At 59.6% G+C, this 17,227-nt stretch overlaps 2 protein-coding genes across 3 annotated transcripts in view; both read right to left on the bottom strand.

Moving 5' to 3' along the window:
* The window catches only part of LOC140644974 (transmembrane protease serine 9-like), a 37,776-nt gene extending 28,648 nt beyond the window's left edge, over positions 1-9,128 (bottom strand). The window contains exons 1-8 of the mRNA XM_072848163.1: positions 8,981-9,128; positions 4,988-5,110; positions 4,605-4,665; positions 3,033-3,155; positions 2,718-2,818; positions 1,943-2,096; positions 609-856; positions 115-251 (exon numbers count right to left, since the gene is read on the bottom strand). Coding sequence (XP_072704264.1) covers positions 115-251; positions 609-856; positions 1,943-2,096; positions 2,718-2,818; positions 3,033-3,155; positions 4,605-4,665; positions 4,988-5,110; positions 8,981-9,128 — 1,095 coding nt within the window. The remainder of the gene's footprint in view (positions 1-114; positions 252-608; positions 857-1,942; positions 2,097-2,717; positions 2,819-3,032; positions 3,156-4,604; positions 4,666-4,987; positions 5,111-8,980) is intronic.
* A 3,764-nt stretch (positions 9,129-12,892) lies between these two features.
* LOC140644955 (kallikrein-15-like) lies at positions 12,893-17,227 on the bottom strand. 2 transcript variants are annotated; one of them, XM_072848138.1, is made up of 6 exons: positions 17,005-17,227; positions 16,007-16,065; positions 14,542-14,689; positions 13,923-14,176; positions 13,424-13,560; positions 12,893-13,132 (listed from the first exon to the last, which is right to left on the bottom strand). In XM_072848138.1, exons 2-6 carry the CDS (start codon positions 16,047-16,049, stop codon positions 12,980-12,982), a joined length of 735 nt encoding a protein of 244 aa, XP_072704239.1. In that variant the 5' UTR covers positions 16,050-16,065; positions 17,005-17,227; the 3' UTR covers positions 12,893-12,979. The 2 variants fall into 2 exon arrangements, with proteins under 2 accessions (XP_072704239.1, XP_072704238.1); XM_072848137.1 differs by having other exon boundaries at positions 16,007-16,109; positions 17,005-17,073.

Here is a 17,227-nt window from a genome sequence, read left to right as displayed (position 1 = left end):
CATGGAACCCGTCTCACCTTGTGTTTGAACCCAAAGCCCCACCAAGCCCCTCCTTTTCCCCCAACAGCATCTTGGGAAGTGGCTGAAGGGACGTCACGCACCCCCCGCCTTTACCTGGCAGGAATCGATGCCCCCCTGGGGGACGCCAGCGCAGAACATGTTGGGGGTGACGGCGTTCCCGTACGCCCTGGCGCACTTTTCCTTCCCAAAGACCTCGATGGTGGCACACTGCAAATCTTTGGGCAGCTTTGCTGCGGAACAAGGTGAGGATGGAGGGAGAGACGGTGAGAAGGGGCAGCCCCCTAATTCTGAGCAGACCTCATTACGCTTTCGGTAGGATTCTTTGGGAGGTGGACAACTGGAGATGCCTCCATCAGAGATGAGGAGGTCAACACAAAGGAGACCCAACCCCGAAGGCAAAACCCGACTAGAAGTCATTCTCTGTGGGGAGCTGCTCGTTGGGCAGAGTTAAGGTGACATCAGGGAAGCCCTTAGCCCACTTGCCCAGCTGAGGAGGCCACCTGGCCTCCTTGGCGAGCCCACTCCCCTGCCCAATTGCCTCCCCCCATCCCACCTCTTCCACCGAGGTCTCCATCACAAGCCGGTACCTCCAGGGGACTGGGTCGTGCCCCAGCCAGAGACGGTGCATGTCGTCCCCTCTATGGGACATCTCGTGGCTAATCTGATCTTCTTGATGTTGTTGTTGAACTGAATGGGCTTGTTCAGCTTCAGGAGCATGAAGTCGTTGTCATTCTTGTAGGGGTTGTAGGCCGGATGGACCTGGATCCTTGAAACCAACCTCACTTGTCCCGTCCCGTCCCGTAACGTGTCCGTCCCAATTAACACCCTGACGTCCCTGCCCGGGGAAGAAGGACAAGAAATCAGTGCTGGTTCCTCCAGAGGAGACACATAAACCCTTGGCCTCAAGGGTTGTCTGGCAAGGAGATGATCAAGACCTGTCCATTGAAGCTTCTCCACAGGGCAGAGTTAAGGTGATGTGGTGGGACCACCTTATTCCATTTCCCTTGGGGAGGAGGGCAGGAGAACGCGCTAATGCCTTGAGGATTCATGAGCCAGCTCTCCTCCAAGAGCTCTTTGATGGCTCAGGTACCTTGGGGGCATCTCCCATCTCCATGGGAAACTGTTGCGTGTCTTGACTTCAACTCCTTGACTTCGTTTTCCTGACTCCAGGAGTCCCACCTGCAACATCTCAGCGACGTTGCCCTGAGCCCAACTTCTTGCCAACTTTTCTTCTGCCTTTTTTTTTTCACTATTTCCCCTCCAAAAGGTCCAGCTTCCTCTCACAGGACCTTGAGGAGAAGCTGGAGAAACTTGCCTGTGGGGGGACCTGCTCCACTTAGTGTCATCACCTGGAAAAAAGGGGTGATGGACCTCAAAGTGGGGGGAGGTTGGCTCCCTTCGGGGTTCTTAGGTGGAGGTTGTCACCCTGCAAAGGCCACATCCTCCAGTCTCCATGTGGAGCATGGCTGTACCTTCATTGCCCTCTAGAGGTACCAGCACCCAGACACCAACACCTGGAGATACCCATGCGTAGAACATCAACATCTAGAGCTACCGGCCGTGGGACACCAGACTCTGGAGGTAACATCTGGGGTACAAATATCTGGACATACCAACCTCTGGATACCGCTGGAGGTACCCGCTTCTGGAGCTACCAATCTCTGGAGGTATCAGACTCAACTTCCGGACACCAAAACCTGAAGGTGTTCACATCTGGAGGCAACAAACTCTGGAGATGCCAACATCTGGGGCATCTCTCTCTGGATACCACCATTTGGAGGCGTCATCCTCTGGAAGTGCCAACATCTGGGCGCTAACACCTGGAGGACCCGCCTCTCACCCTTGGTCATCGAAGGGTCCTGGGAAAGGAGACGTTGGCTCATGGGAAGCCATGGGGCACATGGGCGTGGACCCAGCTTACCTGATTGGCTGCCTGCAGTGGGCGGCTGTCAAGACCCATTGGTCACTTAGCAAGCTTCCCCCACACAGGATCTGACCCCTCTTGATGAGGGCAACTTGGAAAGGTCGCTGGTTGATGGAGCAGGGTCTCCCGCCGATGATACGGGACTCGTCCTCTGTAACACAGAGCGCCCAAGGGCAGCGTCAACGTCTCGCGCGGCTGGCTACAGCCGCGACATCTTCCGCGGAAACCTGCCGCTTTGGGTTGAAAAGGCGGCGAAACGGCGCAAAAGGGAGTCTTTGGAAAGGTGACATGAAAGAGAAAAGGGAAAGGTCTCTCTTTTTCAGCCTCAAACACCCATCAGAACAGTCAAAATCATCTTAAAAACCTAAAAATGATCTTTTTTAATTTCCTGAGTCACCTCTCAGCCTACTGGGCTCCCACCGGGCTTTTTTTTGATGGAAGAAGAGATGATTTGGAGGCCAGTTGAAATCCTGAACCAATCCTTGAAGGTCTGTTTTCTCCTGGTGCCATTTGATAGAGCCCATAACTCCACGACCTGACCACCCATCCCAGGCAGAGGACTGAGGTGGGAGCTCCCACAAGGAGACCCCTGGGACCGGTCTGTCATGCCGGGTTGTGCCAATGAGCTGTCCTGGAAATCACCGCGCGTCAGGAAGTCACCAGGGGCCACTTATCTCTGCCGGTTTGGCCATGTGCCTCTGGGAGGGGCATCCGTTCCACCTCTAAGAGTCCTCCCAGCCCAAGATTGGACTCCAAAAGGGAGATGACGCACCTCTAAAAGAGCTGATTTCTTCGTCCTTGGTTGGTGAGAAAGCCTGTAGGACCAGCTCGAAAAGCCTCCTACCTCCTGTGTGGCTCGTGTACCCGGGACTCCTAGTTAGGGCCAGGGTAGGAGATGGTTGCATCAACACAAGCAGGAGAAGCCCTGACACAGGGAGAAATGATAAGAGGAGTTCACTCAGGAATGTGAGTCCTTACGTCGCTCTGGAGCTGAGATGTCTTGGTCCCATCAGGTGGATTGAGAAGAAAGAGAGAGGGCCACCAGCTTGGTTTGGGGGTCTTTGGTGTCACAGAAAAAGGGTCTCACCACTTGAAGCCCCTGCTTCTGACATGGATCTCCCAGGCTTTCAGGTCTCTGGAGGCATCTCCCTTCGCTTTAGGTGGCTGCAGCCAGATGGGTGTCTGCTGGAGTTGCCCAATGTTGATGGTCCTTGGAAAGAGGGAGGGACCATTCTGAGAGGCAATCCCACCCCATCCAATGTCAGGTGTCTACAAGATGAGGTGCCCCTCCCCTTGTTGGGATACTTCTGATGAGTGAGGTTTGCAGGGTGACCATCTTGAGGCCGTGACCATCTTGAGGCCGTGACCATCTTGAGGCCGTGACCACGCAGAACTCCGCTTGGATCTCCACACAACGAGAGTCCAAAACCTTGCGACGTGCTCCTGGCGTCCCTCCTGGTCTCCATCTACAGCTCTATGCAGGCAAAGCCTTTTGGGAACCTCAGGTGGCACCTTGGCCAAGGCCACTGGAGAAGACTCCTGATGCTGAGTTGTGTCCAAGTGGGAGGAGATGAGATTTACAAAAAAAAAAAGGATAATCAACGCCAAAAAAAAAAGTGGGGTTTTAAGAAAAAGACCTCCCTCCCACCCCAAAAACATGCCGTAGGACTTTCAAATGGGAGATATCAAGGCCTCGTTCTCTGAGATGTCCTCACGGGGCTGAGTCCTCCCCGCTGCAGTCTGGGCCATCCCGGATATTTTGGGCTATTTTGGGGAGAAGTGGTGACTCCAAGCGTTGACCACCTGGGCGAAGAGCTGTATTGAACGCAGCGGGTCCAAGGTGGCTCCGGTTCCCTGACATCTGCAATTGCCTTCCACCGAAGGTTGGGACATTGGAATTTACCGGTGGGACTGGTTTGTGCTGGTGGGGATTACAGCCTGTGACGGGTGGCAATGGGAGACGCCCAAATTTCAAGCCGCCTGGAATTTGCCACTATCCGGTCCTGGCAGCGCTGCCAAAGTCGGAGGGTGGGAACCATCCTCCCGCAAATGCTCATCGGGGAAGCATCCCATGTCATCCCAAAGGCCGTCCTTGAGCCTTTAGAGACCAACCAGCGGCTTTAGATTCCACCAAGCTCCTTGAAGGCATCTCAGCAGCTTCCCTGAGCTCCCACAGTGGAAGGGCGGCCATCAACAAAGGTCAATCAGTGGAGACGTAGGCAATGCGAGATGGTGGCTCCTGCCCTGTGGTAGAATCCATCCCTTGCATTTCCAGAGGCTACTGGCAACCAGGGAGCTCCAACCAAGGTGATGGTGCCTCCATCCCAAATGATAAACGTGCCCCCCAAGAAAACGGTTCTTAGGCAGTCACGGGGCAAATTATCCAGCCATTGTGTCTGGACACGACCTTGTTTCTTCTCCGCGGGACCTGGGCTTTTCCGCTTCAGCTCTGGAGACACGGATTTGGGTTAAGAGGCACCAAGCTCAGGTCAGATCCGAGGTCTTTGCAACCAACAGTGAGAAATCACGGGACTCCTCTTTCCACCCTAGCTGAGACCCGTCCATTCGGGTTCTCCTTTGGCAGAGCATCATTTTGGAGGCCAGAAGAAAGGAAGGGGCTGTTCCCGTCGGGATTAAGTCTCTCCTTTCTTTCCCTCACCCTGGGTGACTCTCTTTTTGTCTCCTTCTTTTTGCAGCTGTAACAGAAATCCCCGTACGAACTACCAGAGGAGGGAAAGAAGTTATCCCGGGGATCCTGGCACCTCCAACGGGATGCGGGAATTTTCCTCTGCGTCTCTTTTGGGGCTATTTCTCTACGTCAAGGAGGTTGCTTTATCTCAGCTCGAAACCGAAACAGGTTTCGAAACTGTAGGGCCTTACCCAAACCTTCCCCTCAGCAAGATTCCCACGAGCCAAGAGAAGGCATCTCCTCGTCCCATCCCATCCCCTCCCATCCCACCGGACACATTCCCCTACAAGGTGCCCATGAAACGCCCTCGGTGTCTCCATCTCCCCCCTTCCTCGGCCACTGCTTTGACTTACGCTCATCGCTTTTGTTGCCCTTCACCTGAGCTCGCGCCGGCGGTGGGGAGGTCACCAACAGTCCAGCTGCGAGGATGAAGATGGGGATGAAGCCAAAGGCCCCGTGCCTGTCACGAGCCATTCCTGGGGCAGAGAAACCAAACCGGATCAGCCCCAGGAGAGCAGCCAGTGCCACGTGGGGACTACGGGGAAGGTCCTCAGTGGTGTCCTTCTGCCTTCTGTGGGGGATGGAGGCAACGTGACCGAGATGCTGGTGGTGTTTTGGTGCACCTTCACCCTTACAGACCTTGGGGTGGTCTCAGTCCTTCTCCACCCTGTTTCTGTTGAGTTCAGCTCTCTGGTGGCACCAAACCCACCTGCACGAGCTCAGGAAGGACCACCTCCCTCCCGATCTCCGTAAAATTGGGAGATCCCAGGCTAAACTGGGATGCAGAGAGCGTTCCCACCAAACCCATCCAAAACAGAGCCACCACGTGGGATGAGCGCGTGGGGATGGATGGATCCGACCTGTGGGAAACACCCACCAAGAGCTGGGGAACCCCCGGACGCCTGGTTCCCACGCCACCCCGCAGCATCCATCCCTCGGAGGGACATCCGCGGTCCTGGCCACGGGGATGGACTCACCTGCCGGAGGAGAAGGACGGGGCCAACTCAGTGCGTCGGGAAGCCGAGAGCCGGTGGCTTGGGCATATTTATACCCGGGGTGAAAAGTAGGCCGTGTCTCTGGCGGGGTGAGTCAAGAGCGGTTGGGCGACGGGTCTACACGGCAGCGGGGCAAGCGTGGCCTGTGGGTGTCTCCCCGGCCCCGCGGGTGATTACGGCTTTGATGTCCCAGAGGAAACGCCGCCGGGCTCCTCGGCAAAGGGGAAACGCCCGCTCCTCCCATTGTCAGAGCCGCCCTGGACACGGGGGTGAGGAGTCCCAAAAACAGCCTGCCCGGGCGGACCGGCTAGCTCACCCCTCCCTGCATCCCGGCGGAGGGGTCGAGGGGGGGTTTCCCTTCCCCCCCCCAGGGCAAGACGGGGCTGTCGGGGTGCTGACCCGGCCCCTATCTGCCCAGCCATCTGTCTGTCTGTCCAAGCAACTGTAAGTCTCTCTGGATATCTATCCATCCATCTGTCTGTCTGTCCTCCCACCTGCCTGTCCCTCCCTCTATTTCCATGTCCACCTGTGCACCTCGCTGTAAGTCTGGCTGTCCGTCTGTCCACCCAACGGTCTACCTGTCTGGCCAGCCATCTGTAAGTCTGTCCATCCAGCTGTCTGTCCTCCATCCATCCATCTTTCTCTCTGTCCATCCAATGTAAGTCCATCTGTCCATCTATCTGGCCATTTGCCCATCCATCCATCCATCCATCCATCCCTCCCTCTGTCCATCCATCTGTCCATCCATCTGTCCATCTGACTGCAAGTCTGTCTGTCCAACAGCCCCTCTGTCCATCTCTCTGTCCCATCTGTCCATCCGTCCATCTCTCCATCTGTTTGTCCATCAGCCCGTCTGTCCGTCCATCTGCAATCGGCCGCTCTATCCACTCACACCTCTGTCCCTTCATCTCTACGTCTGTCTGCCCATCTCTGTCCATCTGTCCGTCCATCTGTGTAGCCGTCTCTCTGTCTGACTGTCTTTCCAACGAGCTAGATAGCTGTCTGTCCATCTGTCCTCCTATCTATCCTTCCATCCATCCATCCATCCGTCTATCGATCCATCCCTCCATCTATCGATCCATCCCTCCATCTATCCCTCCATCTATCTGTCCATCCCTCTGTACATCTCTCCATCCCTCTGACCATCCCTCTGTCCATCCCTCTGTCCATCCCTCCATCTATCTGTCCATCCCTCCATCCATCCCTCCATCTATCTGTCCATCCCTCTGTCCATCCCTCCATCCCTCTGTCCATCCCTCCATCTATCTGTCCATCCCTCCATCCATCCCTCCATCTATCTGTCCATCCCTCTGTCCATCCCTCCATCCCTCTGTCCATCCCTCCATCCCTCTGTCCATCCCTCTGTCCATCCCTCCATCCCTCTGTCCATCCCTCCATCTATCTGTCCATCCCTCCATCCCTCTGTCCATCCCTCCGTCCATCCCTCCATCCATCTGTCCATCCCTCTGTCCATCCCTTCATCTATCTGACCATCCCTCTGTCCATCCCTCCATCCATCCCTCCATCTATCTGTCCATCCCTCTGTCCATCCCTCCATCTATCTGTCCATCCCTCCGTCCATCCCTCCATCTATCTGTCCATCCCTCTGTCCGTCCCTTCATCTATCTGTCCATCCCTCCATCCATCCCTCCATCCATCCCTCCATCTATCTGTCCATCCCTCTGTCCATCCCTCTGTCCGTCCCTTCATCCCTCCGTCCATCCCTCCATCTATCTGTCCATCCCTCTGTCCATCCCTCTGTCCGTCCCTCTGTCCGTCCCTTCATCTATCTGTCCATCCCTCTGTCCATCCCTCCATCCATTCCTCCATCTATCTGTCCATCCCTCTGTCCATCCCTCTGTCCATCCCTCCACCTGTCCATCCATCTCCTCCATCCATCTATCCGCCCGCCCTCATCACACACGCAAGCACGCTAAAAGCCAGGTAGACATCACGTTGCACGCACACGTGTGCACACGCTCCCCCATGCACGTGTCCACGCGTGTGCAAGGACGGGGCTTGGCACGTGCAAAGCCCGGGGTGCCACCTCCAAGGAGGGACCCTCATGGCTCCAGGGTGGGGGACACGGCCCCTGGAGGACATCACCGGACCTGAGGTCCCCAGGGACCTACGTGCCACCTTCCTTTGGCACCCGGCGCCGGTTGCACGTCCCCGATGAGTAACGCCGCAGATGTGGGTGAGCGATGGGTGAGGCCACGTCCCGCTGCCAACCCAGCGAGTCTCTTCTGGTGAGTCAAGGGGCCACCGGGGATGGGGGTGCCACTTGTGCCCCCACCTGGACAACTGTCCCCAACCCCGGAGTTGTGTCACCTCCCCTTCCTTGCTCCCCCCCCCCCAACGGCATGGGGGTCTTGGAGGGTCTCCAAGCTGGGAGGTGACCACCCCGTGCCCAGAGAGGGTGACCCAGGTGCAATCAGTGTCACCCACCGTCCCCAGGGCCACCTGGGGCATCTCCGCCCGGGGCGGTGGCAGCAGCCGAGGACCCCGGCGTCTCCTGGCCCTTCCTGGGGCGGGTTTCGCATGCGTGCTGGGGCGTGAGCTAGGCGCCGGGCGGGCGGACGGCCCGAAGCTCCTGCTGAGCTCAGCAGCGGTTGCCAGCCCCCAGTATCTCTCTCCAGGAGGTTCAAGCCATCTTCACCGAGGGTTCTCCTCCCCTGGGAGAGCCGTGCTCGAGCTCCGGCATGTCCTGCAGGTCTCACAAGGATTTTAGGTACCGATGGGTCTTCTAAAGCCACCCCAGCCTGGTCATCCTCAACGCTGGTGGGACCAGAGCTGCAATGTGGGTGCAGGAGGTCCAGGGGTGGCGTGAAGGCACCTCCGTGCCTCTTCAACGGCCCCTTCGGCAGGGCCGGGAGAGGAGATGAGGTTGGGAGCAGCTCAAGGCAATTAACCGCCTGACGAGCAATTAAGGGCGGAGAAGCCCAGGAGCTGAGTCCTAACGAAAGGAAAGGCCGGGTTGGGATGAATCACGGTTTGGAGATGCTGATCTCGCTCTCTGCTGGTGGCAAGAGGAAGGCTGGGGCTGGGTTTGGTCCTAAAGCTGGAGGTGAAGCTGGAGCTCCTGCAAGGGCAACTGTCCCAGCAGATCCATGGAGATCTGGTCTGTGAAGATCCTCAATGATGAGGTTGTGGCCTTGGGGAGCCCATGTGTGGAGGCCTTGCCCATGGAGATCTCACTTACCAGGATGCTATCCCCTGGAGATCCCATCCCATGGAGATTTGGTCCATGGAGACCTAATCCACCAGGCTAATCCATGGTGATCTCCTCCCATGGAGATCCAGTCCACAAAGATCCCCTCCACCAGGATCCTGTCCACCAGGATCCCAGACCATGGAGGTCTGGTCCACTAAGATCCCATCCCATGGAGATCTGGTCCATGGAAATCCCATCCATGGAGGCCTGGTCCATGGAGATCTCAGCTACAGGGATCCTGTCTGTGGAGATCCTGTCCGTGGAGTGGTCAGCTGCAGAGATCATCCGTGGATATCCCACCCATGGGGATCCCTGCTGCAGAGCACCTGGGCCATGGTGATCCTGACAGAGAGATGTGGTGGGTGGAGATCTCATCCACTGGGATCCTGTCCATGGAGATGCCACCCGTGAAGGGATAGGACATGGTGATCCTGGGCCACGGAGGCCAATTCCGCAAAGCTTCAAACCACGGGGATCCCCCATCCTTGGGGATCCAGTCTATGGGGATCCACCCTATTGACACCATCAGCCGTCGAGATCTGGTCCACAGAGATCCCATCCACGGGGATCCCATCCATGGGGGATCTGCTCTATAGACATCCTCGGCCATGAAGGTCCACAGAGATCCCATCCATGAGGATCCCTGATACCCCGGGGACATGAGGGGACGGGGGGACTTGGCAAGGTGACACGGGGACTTGGCAAGGTGACACGAGGGATCCCAAGGGGAACAGAGGTCCTGGGTGGGGACAGGGGACACATGAGGGGAGAGGAGAGCTCATGGGGAGGTGACATGAGGTACCCAAGGGGACATGAAGGGACATGGGGACATGTGAGGGGACACGGGGCACATGAGGGGACAGGGAGCTCATGAGGGGACATGGGACACACGAGGGGACACGGGGGCACGCTGGGGGACGTGAGAGCATGAGGAGACATGAGGGGACATGGGAGGACGTGGGGGCCCATGAGGGAAGATGGGGGCATATGGGGGGTCACGAGGAGACATGGGAGACCCAAGGGGACAGGGGAGGACATGAGGGGACAGGGTAGCACAAGAGGGGACACAGGGACGCATGAGGGGGACATGAGGGGACATGGGGGACCTTGAAGGGACACGAGGGCACATGGGGGGTCATGAGGGGACAGGGGAACAACACGATAGGGACAGAGGCACATGAGGGGACGTGGTGGGACATGAGGGGACGTAGGTGCTACATGAAGGGACATGGCCGGATGTGGGGGACCAGGAGCCCACGAGGGGACTTGGGGGGTGGGGGGCACATGAGGGGACGTGGGGCACACAAGGGCATAAGAGGTGACATGGAGAAACACGAGGGGACATGAGGGGACGTGGGGACACGGAAGGGGACACGAGGGCACAAGCGAGGACATGGGGGGACCCCATGGGAGAGGACATGAGGGGCCCCAGAGCCCCATGGAGATGGGGGGGGCGATGACGTTAGCGCAGTGCTGGGGGCTGGGGCTGGGTCCAACCAGTTCTCCCAGTTCCTCAGCTCCCATCTCCGTGGTGTAATTAGCACTAATTACCTAATTACCCTGCGGGCCCAGGCAGAGCCAGCCTGGGCCTGCCACCCACTGCCAGGGCCACCCAGGACCTCTTGGCCCCCCTGCCAGCTTACAGGGAGGGGACATGCCACCCCCCCATCCATGTTCCCTGTCCCCTCCCAGATGTCCTCACAGCCCTGGGAGCGCTGTGTCTGGGGTGGCCCTGGGTGACACAAGAGGTGGCAGTGCCCTGGGTGACATGGTAGGTGGCCCTGGTTGACACATGGAGTGGCAGCACTGTGGGTGGCAGTGCCCTGGGTGACACAAGGGGGTGGCAGCGCCCTGGCTGACCCGGGGGTGGCCCTGGGTGACACATGGGCTGGTAGCACCGTGGGTGGAAGTGCCCTGGGCGACACAGGGGGTGGCTCAGGGGACACGGGTGATAGAGGAGTGGCGGTGTCGGGTGCCAGCAGTGCCAGTTTCTTGGATGCGGTGGCAGTGGCCACACTCCAGCTGTTCCTGGCATGGTTCAATGTCACCTCCGTGGACTTGGTGGCTTACCAGCCCCCCCATGGACCTGACTGCATCATCTACACCTCCATGAACATCTTGACCCAGTCCCAAGGGCTGCAGTGACCAGACCTCCGCGTCCTTGTTGCGTAGGCCCCAACAATGTGACGACCAATCCTGCATGGGCACAGGGGGTAGACCTCATTAGACCTCCACAGACATGTTAGGTAGACCACGATGGATGCCTTGACTGTGCCTTCATAAACATTTTGATAGATCTCAGTGGACATGTTGACCAGACCTCCATGGACACATTGATCAGACCTCCATGGGCACATTGACGAGACCTCCATGGACACGTTGACCAGACCTCCATGGACACATTGACCAGACCTCCATGAACACGTTGACCAGACCTCCATGGACACATTGATCAGACCTCCATGGACACGTTGATCAGACCTCCATGGACACATTGACCAGACCTCCATGAACACGTTGACCAGACCTCCATGGACACATTGACCACACCTCCATGAACATGTTGACCAGACCTCCATGAACACATTGACCAGACCTCCATGGACACGTTGACCAGACCTCCATGAACACGTTGACCAGACCTCCATGGACACGTTGATGAGACCCCAATAGGCACCTTGACCAGCCCTCCATGGATGAGCTGGAGCTGCCTGTGCTGGCACCCAATGTGGCAGCCCACCACAGCTGATGGCCACCAACATGGGACCCTCCAAGTCAAATGTCCTTCATGGGATGCCGAAAAGTGGTTGAACCTTCCCGTGAAGTGCTGAGCGAGAGCTGGAAGTCACCGGTGGCCACCGTTGGCCCCAGCAATGACAGGCAATCGCTTCTCCACCTCCCTGGGGATTTGGACCTGAACCAAAACCTCTTTCCCCACCGCGGCGGCCAGACAAGGCCCACACCCTCCAACGCGCCGGGCCTCGGCCACGTGGGGCAAGAGGGAGGGTGACACCTTGCGCAAGGCGACTGGCGTCGCTCCCTGCCCCGCTGAGCCACGGGGGATGACATGTGACGGTGTGACCTTGCCGTGTCTCCTCTTGCACCGGGGAAGGCATCGAGATGCTTTCGCAGCCCACCAACCCCTCCACCAACGTCCTGTAGACAGGCCACGGTGAAGCCGGGCTGGTACCGCTCTCCATCCCACCCCACCACCAGGATGGGACCATGATGACCCCCATGGAGGGGAAAAATCCCCCCCCCCCAAAAAAAAAAAAAAGAGACCTCAGCTCCATGTGAACGGGTAAATTTGGCCTCCAGCGGGTGATTTCTTCCCGCTCGCGAGGCAGCGTGGCCTGGGTGGATGCTCCCCCTCGGGGAGGCGAAACAGCCCTGATCTGCTGCCAACTTACCCCAAGTGGGGAAATTTGGCCCCTTCTGCTCCTGCTGAATCACAGGGAAATTCCTCTCCTCTGGGGATGGGAAGTCCTCCCCCGGTCACACGTTGGCCCATGGAGATGGGGCTGGGATGGAGGCACCGAGAAGGAGGGTCTGGCTCGGGGGCATTGCAAGGGCTTGTTGCTCTTGTGGGGTGGGGGGACACCAAGCTGGATTTTTGTCCCCCCATGGTGGTGCAAAGAGCCCTGGGTGACCCCAACACGGCCAACAGGTCTGCCCCATGGCGGGGTCACCAAGTCTACCTGGAGTAGGGTCAACAGGTCTACCTCATGGAGGTCTACCCCGTGGTGGGGCCATCAGATCTGCCCCAGATCTGCCCCACGGTGAGGTCAACAGGTCTACCTGATGTAGGGTCAACGGGTCATGACAGGGCCAACAGGTCTACCCCAAAGATGGTGGGCTGGGTCTTCTCCTGCCCCTCTGAGATGTGGGGCAACTCAGGGCACCTTGCCCTGCCAGAGCTGTGCTCCACCCGTTAAAGACATGGTGAAAAGCCACGTCAAAAAACTTTATTCATCGACATCTCAACAGGGCCCCGTGGTCAACCCCTGCCCCCCCCACCCCCAGGGCATGTGCCCCAGTGCTCGGACCGGCCGGCTCTGGGGACCTTCATCGAGGAGGAGGAGCTGTGAGGGCCAACCCATGGCCGTTGGCGCTGGGGGTGGATTGGGGATGGGGGCTCAGTTCCTTCTCATGGTGTCCTGGAGCCACTGGGTGTATTTGCAGAGGTTGACATAGACGCCGGGTTTCTTGGGGTCCCCGCAGATGCCCGGGCCCCAAGAGACGATACCCTGGAGCTTCCCATCACACATGAGGGGTCCCCCGGAGTCACCCTGATGAGGCAAGAGCAGGGGGGGGGCACGGGGGAGTCTGGGAGTCATGGCCCACCCCAAAAAAATCACCCCGAATCTGGGGCCATTTCAGGGCTGGCCTGGTATCTCCACCCACCAAATCCCACCAAGGAGATGCTCTCCTCTGAGCGACAGCATCTCACCTCCCACCCTGCATACCCAAATCCCCTCTACGTGCTGCCGGCTGCACCGAATCGTGTCCGTTCTCAGCCCCAAACCTTCCCTCATGGGACCTCATCCAGGGATCCCCGAACAACTCGACCCCGCACCCACCTGGCAGGAGTCGGCCCGACTGCGGGACTCGCCCGCGCACACCATGTTGCTGGTGATGGAGCTGGGGTAGATGCGCCGGCACTGCTCTTCCGAGATGATGGTGACCTTGGCGCAGTGGAGATCCTCAGGGAAGGTGACTGTGGATGATGGAGGGTACGAGGTCACCCGGGGCAGGGTGGGGCGGGGGAACACGGACCAAGTGATCAAGCCCAGATCCAGCTTGGACCTCTTGGTCCTCTTTGCCCTGGAGCTCATCTCCCCTCTTCCTCTTGTTGGCACCGAGCAGGAGCTCCAAGGCTTCCTGGTGTCCTGATCAGGTCACCCGGACACTTGGGTTCCCTCAGGGGTCAAGGGTGCCTAAGGGTTAGAGCGGGACCAACGGGACTGGGACGGGGACTTTGGGGGAGCCCGGACACCTGGGTCCCCGGGGAGGGGACACACATCTAGGGGTTATCAGCGCACCCCAGATGTCTGGGTCCCCAGGTGACCGGCTTCATACCTTCAGGACTGGTGGTGGCCCCCCAGCCCGAGATCTGGCAGGTCTTGCCGGGCACGGGGCAGTGGGAGGCCAGCGGCAGCGGCTTCACCTGCTTGTTGACAAGGACAGGCAGGAGGAACTTGATGAGCATCAGGTCACCGTCCTTGCTGGTCTCGTTGTAGCGTGGGTACTTGAAGACCTTGGCCGAGCGCCGCCACTGCTTGATGCCGCCTGAGTCCTTGTGGCTCCGGCCCCCCAGCCGCACCCTGATGAAGCTGATGGAACCAAAGGCATCAGGGTTGGTGGTGTGGGGGTGTCCGTGTTGGACACAGGGGACCAGGAGGACCCACACAAAGCAGGGGCAGAGGCGGAGCCGTGGTCCCAGAAGGTGGTGATAAGGGCAGAAGAAGCAAAAGCAGAAAAGGGCAGAGTTAAGTTCATGGCTTCCCAAAAAAGGGCAGAATTTGGGTTGTACGCAGGCAGAAAAGGGGCAGAGCGAAGCCCACTGAGATGCCATCAACCCTCCCAACCTGCTTGGCTGGAAAGCAGGACCCCAGGTGCCACCTGGACCAATTCCTGGTTGGTCTCAGCCCATCAACACCAAAGCCACCAGGCACCCCTTGCCCCCGTGGCCTCTTACCCCGGGACGTGGCAGTGGGCGGCCGTCAGCACCCAGTTCTTGTCCACCAGCGTCCCCCCGCAGAGGAACTTCTCCCCTTTGAAGAGGGCAGCCTGCCAGGGCAGGTCGCAGGAGGTCCCCTCGATCACCCACAGGACGTTCCTCGAGGCTGTGGGGACAAAGGGATGTGACACAGGGGACACGGGTGGGCTGGGACCCTCTGATGGGACTTGGCCACCCCTGGTGGCCCCATGCCCATGTGAATCAGTGGTGGAAGAGGTCAGGCCAGCTTGGGAGAGAGACCAGGAGGTCCATGGGGTGGACAGGTGACACCTGGGAGAGATGGAAGTCCCTGGGGTGAATGTGGGGAGGTCCCGCGGGTGGACGTGGGGCCCCTGGGGCAGACATGGGGGTCTCACAGGTGAACGTGGGGCCCATGGGATAGACATGAGCTCCCCTGGGGCAGATGTGGGGCACCCATGCCAGCCACAGAGGGTCGCATGGGTGGCTGTGGGGTCTCAGGTATGGTTGGGGAGCACCCAAGGTGGATGTGGGGCAGTCCCATGAGTAGATGTGGGGTGGTTGGGGGACACCCACGACAGAGAAGGGCCCCCAGGGTGGACTTGGTGGTCCCACAGGTAGACGTGGTACCCCTGGGGTGGACACAGGGGTCCTGCAGATGGATGTGGGGGTCCCACAGCTGGACACAGGACACCCAAGGTAGACGTGGGGGTCCCACAGGTGGACGTGGGGCACCTAGGGCAGATGTGGGGCTGCTGGGGAGGACACAGGGGTCCCACAGGTAGACATGGGGCATCCGAGGTGGACGTGGGGGTCACAGAGGTGGACATGGGGCATCTGAGGTGGACGTGGGGGGTCCCATGGGTGGAAACAGGACCCCTGGGGAAGACACGAGACCCCTTGGAGAAGACATGGGGTTCCCACAACTGGACGTGGGGCATCCAAGATGGACATGAGGGTCCCACAGGTGGACATGGGTCCTACAAGGTGGACATGGGGGGTCCTGTGGCAGGACATGGGTCAGCCAAGGTGGACGTGGGGGGGTCCCATGAGCAGACATGGGACCCCTGGGGAAGACGACCCCTTGGGGTGGATGTGGGGGTCCCACAGAAGGACACGGGGCATCCAGGATGGACACGGTGGTCCCATGCGTGGCCACGGGGCATCCAAGGTGGGCGTGGAGGTCCCACGGGCACACATGGGACTCCTTGGGGTGGATGTGGGGGTCCCACGGGTGGTCATGGGGCATCCAAGGTGGAGGACGTGGCCATCCAACGAGTGGACGTGGGTCATCCAAGGTGGGCATGGGGGTCCCATGGGAGGACACGGGGCATGCAAAGGGGTTCCACAGGTGGACATGGGACCTCTGGGGTGGACACAGGACCCTCCAGGGTAGACATGGGGGTCCCACGGGTGGACATGGGGGTCCCAGGGGTGGATATGGGGGTCCCGTGGCCTCTCCTACCTGTGGCTACCAGCACCGGGAGCATCACGAGCAGGACCTTCATGCCGGAGGGCCGGGAGCTGCGGGGAGAGGGCAAAGGGGTGGCTCCGGCCCCGGGTGGCCCCTGGCAGGGTGGGGGTCAGGGTGGGGGTCGGGGTGGGGGTTGGGGTGGGGACATGGACCTTTGGGGACATGGAGTGTCAGGAGGTAAATGAGGATAGGGAGGAAGGAGGGAAGGGAGGACGGGAAAGGGGGAAGGGAAAAGGAGAAGGGAGGGAAGGGAAAGGGGAAGGGAGGATGGGAAAGGGGAAGGGAGGACGGGAAAGGAGGGAGGGAGGACGGGAAAGGAGGGAAGGGAAAGGGGAAGGGAGGACGGGAAAGGGGAAGGGAAAAGGAGAAGGGAGGGAAGGGAAAGGGGGAAGGGAGGATGGGAAAGGGGGAAGGGAGGACGGGAAAGGAGGGAAGGGAGGACAGGAAAGGGGAAGGGAAAAGGAGAAGGGAGGGAAGAGAAAAGTAGAAGGGAGGACGGGAAAGGGGGAAGGGAGGACGGGAAAGGAGGGAAGGGAAAGGGGGAAGGGAGGATGGGAAAAGGGGAAGAGAGGATGGGAAAAGGGGAAGGGAGGATGGGAAAGGAGGGAAGGGAGGACGGGAAAAGGAGGACAGGAAAGAAGGGAAGGGAAAGGGGGAAGGGAGGATGGGAAAGGGGGAAGGGAGGACAGGAAAGGAGGGAAGGGAAAGGGGGAAGGGAGGACAGGAGGAGAGGAAAGGGGAAGGGAAGGGAGGGGAGGACAAGGGAGGACGAGAAAGACCAGAGGGCGAGAGGGAGGGAGGGAGGGCCGTGGGAGGGCCGAGGGAAGCGAGGGAAGGCCAGGAGCCGCCCTGACTCCCCCTTGGGACACTCCAGGGGACCCCCCCCCCCCATCCCCCATGGGTGCCACCCAAACCCCCATCCCCCGACGGGTGCCACCCAACCCCCCCTCCCCCCCCCCCAGCCCAACCCCAGGGCCCCATCTTCCTACCGGGGGCTGGCGTGGGGCCGCGCAGCCACGGGGAGGGGAGGCTCCACCCGAGCTGGTAAAGCGCCGCGGCCGCGGGCGCGTCTTCCTCCTGCCACCGCCAACGCCGGGTTTTTATCTGGGGCTGGAGGAGGAAACGGTTTCCTCCGCCTTCTCCTCTAATCCGGCCACGGCTCCGGCACCTTCTGCCAGGCTGGGGGAAAGCCGTGCCGTGGGGCGGCCCCAC

The sequence above is a fragment of the Ciconia boyciana genome, chromosome 30, assembly GCF_034638445.1.
Source record: "Ciconia boyciana chromosome 30, ASM3463844v1, whole genome shotgun sequence".
Taxonomy (NCBI): Eukaryota; Metazoa; Chordata; class Aves; order Ciconiiformes; family Ciconiidae; genus Ciconia; species Ciconia boyciana.
The sequence above is the reverse complement of the archived record's forward strand: the minus strand, read 5'-3'. Positions and strand labels throughout refer to the sequence as shown.